The following is a 13,907-nucleotide window of genomic DNA, read 5'->3' on the forward strand; positions in this document are numbered from 1 at the left end:
TTAAAGAGAAGTAGTAACATTAACGGTGGAAGTAGAAAATCAGAGAAGGAAAGTAATTTGTCCAGTAAGTATCAGAGGCACTGGTCAAACATTTGGCCACTGCTACTACAGAGTCATCAGAAGTGAGTGTACACTGGCCTTGCTGAAATATTGGGAGGAGGGGGGGGGGGCTCTGTGTAAATGACTGCAAAAATAAGAATTAATTGAAATCCCTTGTAGACAAGAGTTGAAAATATTTTTCTGAGTCCAATTAGTTTAATTTTACACCTTGAAAAAAAAATGAAGGAAATGTTTTACTTATAGAAATTGATGAATATTTAATACATATTCTGTATGGAATATATGCATGCATGTGTGTGTGTGTATATATATATATATATGCATATGTGTGTGTAGAAATCTCCAGAGATTCTTTTAAACGGAAACATGTGGTTCATGTGCTCATTTTATTTTAAATAAATTAGCCGTAGCCCCTGAGAAGATTCTCCTGCTCCGAAAAAAATTTCGGAACTCCACATGAATTTTGCTTTATTTGCTCAATGCTTTTAATGAGAATGATGTTGCTGAGCCAGGAAGGTAAAACATTAGGAATGCTAGGCAAGTGTGGGTTGTATTTGATGTTCTTACTGCACAAAAGAATAGAATTTGCAGGGTGTTGTTCAGTGAAGCATTTTCAAGTTACCCACAGTGGTGTCTATTGTCCTGTTTCTGAATTGAATGATGTCATGTTTCACTTAAGGCTCTTAGTGATGCTGGAGGCTGTGGTCTGCACACTGTGGGTGGAGGGGGTGCTGTTGACGGGGGGCGGGGGGGGGGAGGCAGGGAGAAAGTTGCAAATCAGGTTTCTGCGAAGCCTTTGTGTTTTAGGTTTTGATAGATAAAAGCTGACTCATGCAATATTTCCAGTGAAGGAGCTGCATGGACTAGTAAAGGCTTCTCATTTTACCTGAGCTGAGCGAGCCCTCAGTGAGGTAATCTGTATCAGCTGAAGGCAAGGGGGTGTGCTTGACTTCAATGGGATACAGGTAAGTGGTAACTGGTGCAGAGCACACTGGAGATACTGAAAGGGACTTGGTGCTTTCCCTCTGCAGGGAGCGAGCTGGGACTGGGAGACATTCCACAGTGGTGAGAGACTGTCGCGGAGGGGGTTCTTCTTCTGCACAGTGCAGGGGGGTGGGTGGCGGCGGAATGGGTTGGGATATAGATGAGGTCCCCCCACCCGCCCCCCAGGGAACAAAGAAGGATTCTGCCTTAAACGCGGCGTTGTAGAAAGAGCTATTCAAAGAATGGAATTAGTCTCTAGGAGGTGGATTCTCTTTGCTTCTGGGCTGAAGTCTCTTGTTTGACTTTCCTTGTTACCCAGAGTTCAACTGAAGTATCTAGACTTAGCTGTGGTTGCTTCGGGGGTGAATCAGCGCTGTTAAGGAAGTCTCATTAAACGGAGGCTAAATGTCTCCGCTGGCTTTCTTTGTGAACTGCCTGCTGGACCGCAGTTTCTTAAATGGGGTTTGGAATTTTAGCCTCGCTTTGGAATTAGCGCGAGGTTCAGGCTAGGGATTTTTAGCCCTTGCCAAATGCGTCCGCTGTGGGACTTGACTTTAAAATCAGGGGGACCTTCTAACAGGCGGTGCGCAGAAGAGAACTTTGGCTGGTTAGGGACACTTGTTATGATGCGCCCGAGTCGGAAAGCTGGGGCAGGCGTGTCTGGTAAGACTAGAGTTAGGACTCGGTCCGTAAGTTTGATTTAGTATCATTTACTTCATCAGTTGTGTTCTTAAAGTATTAATATCATCCAGTTCCAATATTCAGAATTGTTTATACCCTGATATTTTTAAAATATGTTCAGATTTTTAAAAAATACATTTAAACGTAGATTCCTTTTTTAAAAATATATTTCCAGAAAATTAGAAGTGTGGTTTTAACTTTGTTGTATTGGAAGTTGCTGGGCAACTTGGTTAGTCCAGCTGAAGATTGTAACTTTACCTATTTTATACCACGGTTATGTAGATGTCAGCCTAAAGACCAACTTGAATTTTCCCATCATTAGCAAGGTACTGTGCTGATTGCTCAGGGTCAAACAATAGAGAGATGAGAGAGATGAGAGACAGACAGATAGATAAGGTAAAATATTCTATAGTATCTATTAACTTACTATATGCCAGGAACTGAGCCAAACTCTGGATGCATTTTGATTTCTTGTTATTCAGTCCGAATTTAAAATTCATCTTGATGTCTTTGGCCGAGAGATGACTTTTTATCTTCAAGACCAAGAATTAGCAAGAATTGAAAATTAATTCTATTCAGACATTATTTATTGAGCGCTTACTATATACAATGCACTGCACCAGGAGTTGGGAGTACAAAGACCAAATGAAAAATAACCTGTGTCTTTTGGGAGCTTATATTATATTGGTGATGGAGGGAGATGCAAAACAAGGGCATAGAGTATAAACACCATGCACAGAGGTTATTTCATCCCCAGGGCCCAACATAGTGCCTGGAACATAAAAGGCACTTAATAAATGCTTATTGTTGATGGATAAATTCAATATAATTTGAGGAAGGAGCAGAGACATGACTAGTATTTTTATTTTAATTTTATTTTGCCTAGGGCAAGTAGTTCAAGAAGCATGCCTTCAGATGATGGAAGGAGTATAGAGAGAAACCCCCTGAAGTCTGCAACAAGGGCAAGAATGCAGGATTGCTGGGAGTAATGGAGAGCAACAGCTATCAGCTTCCCATTGTGCTCACTTTTTCTTACAAGCTCAGTTGTTTATTCACTGCTAAAGAAATGAAATGGCTTTCAGCACCCTGTAAATTGCAGTCTTCTCTCTTTGGCACCTTTCTTCCTACCCTAGTTAAAACCCTGGAAGGTGGGGAGTATTGACAAGTAGACAGACCAGGAAAGCTTTCCTATAGGATGAAGCAGCACAGAAAGAGGTGGAGGTAATGATGGAGGACATTCCAAGGATGATGAATTTGCTATTTATACCGTAGCACGGGACACTGGTGGTAAATACAGATGCAGAATTCATGGGGGGGGGGGGGGGGTTGTTGCTAAATTATTCACACAAAGAAGTTAAAAATTGGAAGAGAAGGTTGTCCAACAGAGTCCCCTCATTGCATAAGTGACATGGATGAGTTCCAGATAGTTTTATCTTCTATAAAATCAGACTTTAAACTAGATGAGCTCTGACATCCCTTCAAACTCTAGATCTGTGTTCCTATGAATTAAGATACGATGAGCTCTAAGTGCTTTTTGATTCCCTTCTCATAGCATAGGCATGGATTTGTTGTTTTTTAAAAAACTTTCTTCTAACCAATGTGACCGAATCAGCCTATTCTCTATCTACAGATAGGTTTTGGGCTCCTCCTTTGACACTCCTTTGGAGTGGAATAGTGGACACTTCTGAGCACTTCCTTGTTAGCTTTCCTTTTAAATTGTGTCCAGCCTTCTTCATGTCCATTGCAATTTACTTCTTTCTATTTATTTATAGAAGTAGCTTGACTGATGTCACTATGGAAGCAAGAGTTTTGAATGCTGGATTCTAATAGAGACTGAGAAGGCAGAAGAAGGGCATGATACTATGAAGTCATAATAATACTTCCCATTTGTATGGTGCTTTCTAATATTCAAATTGCTTACACGTGTAGTATCTAACTTGATCTTTAGAACAACCCTGTGAGGGAAGCATGAATTATTATGACCATTTTACAGATGTGAAAATCAAGGCTTGAATAAGTTGTAACTTGAATGAGAACACTTAGTAAGTGGCAGAACTAGGCTTTGAACCTTCTTCCAACCTTCTCACAGAGTAAAATCTTCCAGGTTGGCATATTAGGAGCTTAGAAATATATGAAATTGGGGGCGGCTAGGTGGCGCAGTGGATAAGCACCGGCCCTGGATTCAGGAGTACCTGAGTTCAAATCCGGCCTCAGACACTTGACAGTTATTAGCTGTGTGACCCTGGGCAAGTCACTTAACCCCCATTGCCCCGCCAAAAAAAAAAAAAAGAAAGAAATATATGAAATTATTGGCCCAGCCCTCTTATTAGTACAGTAATCATGTTATTATTTCAATGAACCAAGGCCTGGAAGTCCATATTGTTTTGTGACTTTCACTTATTGTGTTCTTACCACCCCTAATAGTATTTTTCATTAGTCTGTTGTGTCTAGGGTTGGAGTGTACCTTCAGAGTAGCAGCAGCATCTTTATGCTTTGCAAACTATTGGTGCCTTTAGCACTTCAGGGAAATCCTTTGTATATAGTAGGTGCTTAATGGTTGTTGAATGAATGCATGACTGCATGAATGTTTTTCATGATTTGAATATCTTTATATGATTTGTCACTTTGCTGTGCTAAAGGCAGTTGCTTTATTATCAGATCTTTTCCTAGGTCTCACAAGAAACTTTCATTTGCACGTTGTACTCTTTTCCTTTTCTTTTCCTGGGATATTAATAGCAAAATGGAAGCGTCATCAGAAATGTAGTGTTCAACTGTCAATGAACAAGCATTTTTTAAAGTAATAAACATTTTTATTTATAGTTTAGAGTTCCAATTTTTATCCCTCCTTCCCTCTCTGCCCCCTCCTTGAGGCAGTAAATGATCTGATACGGGTTGACAAGCATTTTTAAAGTAACTACTCATGTGCTAGGCTCTGTGCAATGTTCTAAGGATACAAAGGAAAAAATGAAACGGCCCTTGTCCACAAGGACCTTAAATTCTAGCATGGGGGATAACATGTATACATATGAATTTACACAAAATACATGCAGAGAGAGGCAGAGTGATGGAATTTCTTGGCTTCTGCCAAGAAGATATGGGCTCACGTCCTACCTCTCACACACACTGGCTCTGTGACCTTAGGCAGGTTAATAAACTTCTCAGTGCCCAGACAACTCTCTATGACAAAGTTTCAGAGAAAGTTCAGACCTATAGTGATAGAGGGAGTTTCCTATACCATTGAAATCATTGGGCCAGTTCCTATCTTATCCCTAGAGAAAGAAAACAAAGTAATTCTTAGGGGCAGACACTAGCAGAAGGAGTAGGAATCAGGGGGATCAGGAGAGGCCTCCTGGAGGAGGTGAAATTTAAGCTGATCCTTGAACAAAACTGGAGTTTCTTAGAGGAAGAGATGAGTAGAAGGTGCATGAGACACAACCTGTAACAAGGTACAGAGATGGCAATGGAATGTTATGTATGACAAACAATAAGATGGAGTTCATCCCACTCTCTCTGTTGGTTCCTCTTCCTGTGGTAAGAGTTCAGTATCCCACAATGAGAATAACAATGAATAGGGCTCAGAAAAGAGTACCCCTGTCAGAGTGGGGACCTTCATGCAAACTCAGGGAAGGTGGGCTCAATCTCTTTGCACAGAGAAGAATTGGTATTGTGAAAGAAAATGCAAATAAACTGCATTTTTAGGAATAAAAGAAATCTTAAACGTGTCTTAAAATATAATACACCTTAGAATAAGCACAACTTCATGTAGATTAATATTTTTTTATTTCTACAAGAGACAGCACAGAAGACATTCATCACATTAGAACAGCATTTTAACTTAAAATTCTGTCAAATAGCATTCTAGGTATCCCTGCCTCCCCTGGTGTTCTCTCCTAGATCTTCTCTGATGTCTCCAGTTTCTTTGGCTAGTTCCTCTTGTTTCTCCTGCCTACTAAGTTGGCATCTCCCAAGCTTCTAGTCTCCTTTTCTTGTCCCACTTCCTACACTTTCTTGGCCACCTCATCTACTCCCATGGCGTCAAATATTTCTATGCAGATGACAACCAGATCTCTACTCTAGTCCTAATATCTCCCCAGAGCTCCAATACATCATTTTCAATAAGCAAGGAAAACATCAGGACATAGATGGTCTGCTAAACCTGATGTGTCTGAAACCAACCTCATCTTTACCCCCCAAATTTTTCCCCATCCCCTGCCCTACTTCTCTATTTCAGTCACCCAAGCTCCAAACTTTAAATCCATCTTAAATTATTTCCTTTCCCTCATCACCCACATACAACCAGTGGCCACAGTCTATCAACTCAGCCTCTGCTACCATAGATCTTGCATTTGTACACTCCTCCTTTCTCCTTTCCTTTTTCTTTTCTTTTTTCTTTTTTTTTGGGGGGGGGGGCGGAGCAATGTGGGTTAAGTGACTTGCCCAGGGTCATACAGCTAGTAAGTGTCGAGTGTCTGAGGCTGGATTTGAACTCGGGTCCTCCTGAATCCAGGGGCCGGTGCTTTATCCACTGCGTCACCTAGCTGCCCCTTTTCTTTTCTTTTCCTTTATCTCCAGCACCTAGCATAGTGTTTAATACATGTCTGTTGAATTGAACCGAATCATTAAAAAAAAAAACAACCTTACACAACTATAAAATTTTAGAGATAGACATGACAGAAGAGCTTTAGCTCAATTTCCTCACTTTTCTTTTAGGGACTTAGTTACTTTAAATTTAAAGCAACTTGCCTAGGATCATGCATCTAATTTGTACTAGCTGGAGGAGGGAATTGATCTCACATTTTTCAATTACTAGTCCAATGTGTTTTTTAAATAAATTTCTATTGTAATAAATAAATTATTATTTTACATCACCTAAATTTCCCCTGTATACATCCCTTTCATAGATAATGATCCCTTATAACAGAATATTTTATAGAAAAAGAAGAGAAAAAATCAGCAAAACTCAGAAGTTCACCCCGAATTTGACTCTGCATGCAATATTCTACATTTGTGGAACTCCCACCTTTACAAAGGAGTGGGGATGGGAGTGCAGGTGTCTTCTCAGGTTCTTTGGGATTGAGCTTTTGGGGGGTAATTTTGTACCATTCATTATCAAAGATTCTGTGTTAATTGTTCTTTCCGCTTACATTCTTGTTGTTATTGTACACAGCTCTGACTTCCTTTTCATCGGACTTCCTTCTCATCATAAGAGCCCCCCAAAAAGACACATAGCCCTTTCTGTGTTCTTCCCCCACCACAAATACAATTGCAGGCTGACAGGGTCCCTTATGAAGTTGTCCCTGTTTGTTTCCTGTGATGTAAGTCAGGAAGTTCCCAAAGTAGAGTAGGTGAGGTAGACTGTAGGAGAAACCTAGAATTCAACCTATGCTCTCAGCCTCAGAGTGTTGGGGTAGACTGAATCACCCATAGGACAACATAGCCATCTACTTTCCCTCAAAACAAACTCCTTTCACCCAGGAAGAGGAGAATTTTCTTCCTCTGTAATTATCTGTCTGAGAATATGACTTAAAAATAACTCTAGAAAACCAGTGGTTCAGATAACCAGCCCTTAATAGCACAAACATATACCTATGCAAGTTCATCCCAATTTATTATATTGGAAAAACAACTTTGAGATGCGCCAAATCTTCAGGTCACTTCTGGCATTTGAGCTGAGCAAAGCCTTTCAGCGACTTCTACCCTTAATATAATATACTGGTTTTATAATGTAGCAGAAGGTCCTTAGGTGAGAATGTTAGTACGGTGGCAAACAGCTTTAGACTAGATAAGATGGTAAGACTTAGACATTTTTCATTGAGGCACATTCCCCTATATGTGAAAACATGTAATCATCATCTTCTTTGTGCTGAACCAATATTAAAAAATGCTATCCCTCATTAGCATTTATAGGTTTAATTTACTGTTTGTTGTTCTCACCATTTTTTAGGGCCAGATTTAAGCAGTTTCCCTTGGAACACAAGCAACTTGGCTGAGCAGTATTTAGCATGGTTCATAATACTTTGAAAAGTTATAAGGATTCCATGTATCTGAAAGAATTCAATTTTGGAATATGACCTCATGGTTAAGAAGAAAGGATGCTATAGTCTTAGTGGCCCTGATATTTTAGGACTTGGGGGAGTATCTTCAGAAGAACCTACTTGATTATTTTTCAGTTGGTGGTGGGCTTCAGTGCTACATTGTCTTGGATTTCATATCTCAATTTTATTTCTGCCCTTAGAAGAATGTCATTGATTCTTAGGAAAGCCTTGTTGCTCCTACTAGAGCCTAGGTGGTACAGTGGATAGAGTACTGAACCTGGAGTCAAGAAGATCTGAGTTCAAATGTAGCCTCAGACCTTTAGTAGATAGGTAACCCTTGGCAAGTCATTGAATCTCTTTTTTTGCCCTAGTTTCTTCAACTGTGAAATAGGAGTACTGCCCAGGGTTATTGTGAGGATCAAATGAGGTAATATTTGTAAAGTGCTTAGTACAGTGTCTGACGGATAATAGGTACTTAGTAAATGTTTGTTGCCTTCCCTTAATGGTCCTAATAATATCTCCTCCACACACAGAGGTGACACTTAATCTGTAAAATAAAGGGATTGGACTTCTTGACCTTTGAGGACCCTTCAGGGATAAATTGATGAGAACTTAGTTTAGCTAGAAGATTTGTACCAGCCTAAGACTTTATGAAGTTTATCAAGGAATATCTTTTACAGACCTAGCTAAATCAAATCATACATCCTAGCCTGCACCAAAGTATACCTCAAACCAATCTTTTTTCCAAACCACAGCCATCTCACTGGAATCTATCACATTGAGAGCACCTAGCTTTAGTCTAAACATCTTGAGACCACTTTGAACCCCACTTTCCTTCCTGTGATAGAACCTAAATCCTAGAGTAGGGTCAGCTGGTAGTAATGGTGAGGGCATATGGGATGACAAACTTACTTCATTTTTTTCTCCATTTTGGACTACCCATAACTCCCATTTAAAAAAAATGACCTAGACTTTAAGAAAATTTATTTTCCTACAAGTGCATTCAAATGCACTGCTGTGTTTTGGAATTTATGCCATAATCATGTCATAGCAGGCTTTTAAAGGCAAGTGCATTTAACTATGATAACTAATCCATATTTTATAGACCATAAACTTGTTACAAAGCAAGCAGAAAGAAGATTGCAAAAGCTTTTTAAAAAAGCGTTGCAGACATACCATGTGGCTATAGTTATTGGTAAAATATTGTATCATCTTCCAAGTATTTATTATTCCTTCCTCTCAAATCAAGTATCATTTGTCTTCTTCACTTTATGTTGATAAATTCAGCAATGCTTATGGTGTGAACATTACTGGCCATTACTATTTTCACAACAAGAGATAAAACTTCATGCTGGTTAAAAAAAAAAAGACATGGGCTATCCTGGGACTTAATAAAGCAAAAATTGTTTGAGCTCTATGTAAGCACCACCTAAAAAGGGGTTTTCTTTGTGATATGGTTGAAATTTTATTTCTGTTGTCAGTAGAAATATGTCCTTGTTTTACTTAGTTAAATACCCTTCAATTGCCTAAACTTTGAACTCCTAGCCAAACCCAGGAGGTTTTTTATTTTGTTTTGTTTTGTTTTGGTGAGGCAATTGGGGTTAAGTGACTTGCCTAGGATCACACAGCTAATAAGTGTTAAGTGTCTGAGGTTGGATTTGAACTCAGGTCCTCCTGAATCCAGGGTCTGTGCTCTATCCACTGCCCCACCTACCTGCCCCAAACCCATGAGTTTTTAATGAGGATATAAACAATTTTCTTGCCTCACCAAAACTATGGATGAAAATTGGAGTAAGAAATAGATGACAACACATTTTTATGTAAATCATGATTTTTATTACAAGAATTTTCACTTTCTCTAAACTGGCCTGTCTTTATTAAGATCTTTTAAATAGAAAAATAAATGTGATACTAAAGACAGTGTTTTTGTGTAATGAGAAAGGAACGATATTTTACCATAACAATCTTTGGTGGATAGCTTAAACTCCAGAGGATTATAAGGTTTAGACCTGGAAAGGACCATGGAAATAAGGAAAAGACAGACAGACACACACACACACACACACACACACACACACACACACACACACAAAACCCTCAATTTGTTGAATGGCCATTTTGGTTCATAAGTATACTTATGTTGATATTTAGAAGAGTATCTAAATATTATCTTCTAAACATTATCAATCTTGTTCCTTTTTAAAAGCTTCTTAATTATTCCAATTTCAGTTATAAATTCCAATTATTCATTTCAACTATTCACATTAACCATGTGAATTTAATAATTTTTTTAAGTCTTTTAAGAGCCATGAGTAGGCACTAGAGTGTTTTGGTCACTTAAATATTCATGTCACTCAGTAGTAAATATATTTCTCATACAAAGAATATTCATTTTCTAAGAATTTAGAATACAACAGAAAACACAGGAATAAATTTTGTTCAGTACCATTTTCTTCTTTGACAAGTAGTTGCTTCAGAGTCTTGCAGGTTAACTGCTATAAATGTCATTCACACCTTCCTTCACAAACATTAGTGCCTACTTTATGTAGCATGTTGTGCGAGGGGAAATATAAGATTTTTATGTCATAGCCCATGTCCACATAAAGTTTACAATTAGTAGGAGAATAAAATACAAACAGTTAACTATAGGGTACATTATATGATAATTGCTCTAGAAGGTTGTCAAAAGAAATGTCTCATGAAATCTGAAAAACAAGGTAGTTACTGAATGAAAGGAAGTGGAGAAAGTTTTATGGAAGAAGTGGAGAGCAGGAACTTTGTCATATCTTTGTAAAGCCCTTCCCTAGCATAATAACTTCCATATGATAGACACTAAATTCTTGTCACATAAGTGAAAGAAGGAATGAATTACTGTACTTTGAGTAAGTTGAAGTGTTTGCTTTAACTCTGCCAAGTAGAGAACCGTTTAGCCCTCATAGAATCATATAGAGCAAGAAAGGGAATCAATCTTTAAAAAAAAAAAAAAGGGATAAAAAAAATCAGATTTCTTTAACTATTATTAAATCTAAGCATGGTTGGAATGTCCATAGTGGATTTCATGGCTTTAGGTATTGTCATTTTCCTTGCCCAATAAAAGCAAGATAATTGCCTGTATAACTCTTTAGTGTGAAACTCAACAAGCACTTTTTTTTTTTTTTTTTTTTTGCGGGGCAATGGGGGTTAAGTGACTTGCCCAGGGTCACACAGCTAGTAAGTGTCAAGTGTCTGAGGCCGGATTTGAACTCAGGTACTCCTGAATCCAGGGCCGGTGCTTTATCCACTGTGCCACCTAGGCGCCCCCTCAACAAGCACTTTTAAAGTACCTACTATATGGTAGGTCCTGGAGGTAAAAAGATTACAAATGAAATAGTGTCTGCCCTCAAGGAACTCATGTTCAATAGGAGCGCTGGGGAGGGGCATGGTCCACAAATAAAAATTAAATATGTGCAAAGTAATTTCAAGCAGAAAGGGCACTAATAATTGGGGTTCTGTAGGAAATGGCACTTGAGGTAGTATCTCCTTGATCAGAGATGAGGATTCCAAGAAGGTCAGGAGAGAGAGCATTCCAAGAATGGGAATCTACAAGGGCACAGAAGCAGGAGATGGAATGATATGTACCAGGAATGTCAAGTCTGAATCTTAGATTATTAACCAGAAGCCAAAGTGGGTGATGGGTCCAAAACAGGGGAGTTTGTAGTTATGGTGGAAGCCTTCAGACTTCCAGCTCAGATAAAATTTGTACTTCCTTCTGTTAATGAAATTTGCAGTTGTTTTCTCCCCCTGATGCAAGGAATTTGAGTATAATTTGTTTTCAAAGTCATCTCCTAAGACTCTGATTAGCACAAACTTGATTCTGCAGTGTTCCTTAATGGTTTTATTATTTGTTTTTTGTTTGTTTACATTTAGATGAGGACCAGTTGCCTCTTAAGGCTTCTCCAGCTGTGACAGAGGTTGCTGTTCCAAAGGCAGATTTTCACCAAGAGAAAAGGCATTTCTCCTACCGTGGACCAAAGACCATGGAACTTTCAGACAGTGACCGGCCTGTGAGTTTCAGCTCCACATCTTCTTCTGCCTCTTCCAGGGACAGCCACTGTTCCTTTGGCAGCAGGTTAACCTTAGCTTCCAATGGCCATTTGGGCTTGTGTAATAACCAGGATAAGGAAACAGGGGCTATAAAGCTGGAGCTGATGCCAACGAGGAGATTCTCCAGCACTGAAGTGCGGAGGAATCCTCCAGAGGAGAAACAGAACATGGAAGAAAGCACTGAAAAGTGGCAGGGAGTGTTAAGGACAACTGAAGCAAAAGGAGCAAGTAAAAATGGCGCTCTCTCCCTGGTTGCAGAAGTTACGACAAGTCCTAAACTTCTCTATGTGGATAGAGTAGTCCAAGAGATCCTGGAGACAGAGAGGACCTACGTACAAGATTTAAAAAGCATTGTAAAGGTAAGGGAATTCTTTTAAAAGATGAAATAAATGTAAACAAAGACCAAAGCTAATCATATCATAGAGGATGATTTGGATTGCTTCCCCCACCTAAAAAGGTAAGATACTGATTTGCTTTGTATGAATGCTAGTATTGGCCCTATCTCACTTATGAGACAGCCAAGGGCCACACCAAACTTATGTGTAGCATAACCCTTTTGATTACCTGGTATAATCGTAGACAGTGATGCTTCCAAGTAATACAAGCCTGTCCTTCCAAAAATATTTTGCATTCCTAAATCACTTCATCAAAGGATCTCAAAATGCCAAAAAGCACAAGGAGACAAAAAAGGTCAAGGCTGCAGTTTGTCAACATTCTTGAAGAAGTAGACCTGAAGTCTCCTGACTGTTGGGGTTGTTATAATCCCTACTGCCTGTATTATATGCCATCTTCAGTTCATTGTTGACCCACAAGTCATGGAGGGCAAGGAGAAACAACTTGGGCCACTTCTTGGGTATTCTCTTGTTTATTTTCCAAGCTAAAAGAATAGATTTATGTGAATAATTGAACTGTGGGTATGATTAGGTAAGGTTAAGTACTTGTTAAATCCCTACTCCAGAAAATTTGTCACTTTTTTGAGTTTGACAACAATTTGAATTTGAGGCTGTGCTAATCGATCATCCAACTAATGACTTTCCTGGCTTCCTTTAAGTCTCAACTAAAATTCAACCTCCTACAGGAAGCCTTCCCCAACAGGGCTTAATTTCAGTGCCTTCCCTCTGTTAATTATCTGCTATTTATCCTGCATATAGCTTGCTTTGTATTTGTTCACGCATTGTCTTCCCCCATTAGATTATAAGCTCCTCAAGAGCAGGGACTGTCTTTTGCCTCTTTTTGTATCCCAGGGTTTACTACAATGCCTGGCACATAGTAGATACTTAATAAATGTTTAGAGATTGATGTGATAAACATATGACTAAGAAGTCTTAGTCTTAGCTTTCATCCTGTACAACCATATTATCTTTGCTGACAGTGAATATTTGCCAAAGTTCTCCTGTGTTTTAGACTTTTAGTCAAGTATAATTCCAAGTGGATTGATTACTTGCTAATGAGCACTCTGTCTACTAGAAAATTTTATGCACTATTCTAAATTCTAAAGGGTGATTGTCTGCTAGTCGAATTCCAAAAGTGATAGAACCAGACATTGCAGGCTAAAAATAGTTATGACATAAATCTTCCAGTAGAAATAGAAAAGCCAATTGATGTTCAACAGAAACAATATGTCTTACCAAAAGTAGAGTAAATGAGGCCAATCTTCTTGAAATTTCAGCAATGATGTCATTTGTGTTTGAAGAAAAAATACCTGTGGAACTGCCAACAATTTTACAAGCTTATATAAAGAAAAACCCACTTGTGGTTCTCAAGGCATTCTATACTTCTAAGTGGTTTAAAAAAACTCTCCACCTAATAAAGTTCTTCATGCTGAAAGACAAAATGAGTTAACTGGAAAATTATTACATTTATACCAATTTTGCTAAAATAAGTTGATAAACTTTGGGTGGAAAGAAGCAGCTAATGAATTTGTGACAATCCATTTTTACTAAAGAAATATTATCTCAAGTGGTGCCAGAGCCATAACTAGGCCAGTGTACCTAGAGTTTATTCCAAGGATGACATTTAGAGGACACTAATAGCTCTTGCAATCTTTCAGCAGCAGAGAAACAA

General features: G+C 38.7%; 1 protein-coding gene across 2 annotated transcripts in view; it reads left to right on the plus strand.

Annotated features, from left to right (window-relative positions):
• The window catches only part of PLEKHG1 (pleckstrin homology and RhoGEF domain containing G1), a 287,649-nt gene that overhangs the window by 165,353 nt on the left and 108,389 nt on the right, over nucleotides 1-13,907 (plus strand). For both annotated transcript variants that reach the window (XM_044003412.1, XM_044003411.1), the window contains one exon: nucleotides 11,667-12,202. In XM_044003412.1, coding sequence (XP_043859347.1) covers nucleotides 11,777-12,202 — 426 coding nt within the window. In that variant the 5' untranslated portion in view covers nucleotides 11,667-11,776. The remainder of the gene's footprint in view (nucleotides 1-11,666; nucleotides 12,203-13,907) is intronic.

This window comes from Dromiciops gliroides, chromosome 4 (genome assembly GCF_019393635.1).
Source record: "Dromiciops gliroides isolate mDroGli1 chromosome 4, mDroGli1.pri, whole genome shotgun sequence".
Taxonomy (NCBI): domain Eukaryota; kingdom Metazoa; phylum Chordata; class Mammalia; order Microbiotheria; family Microbiotheriidae; genus Dromiciops; species Dromiciops gliroides.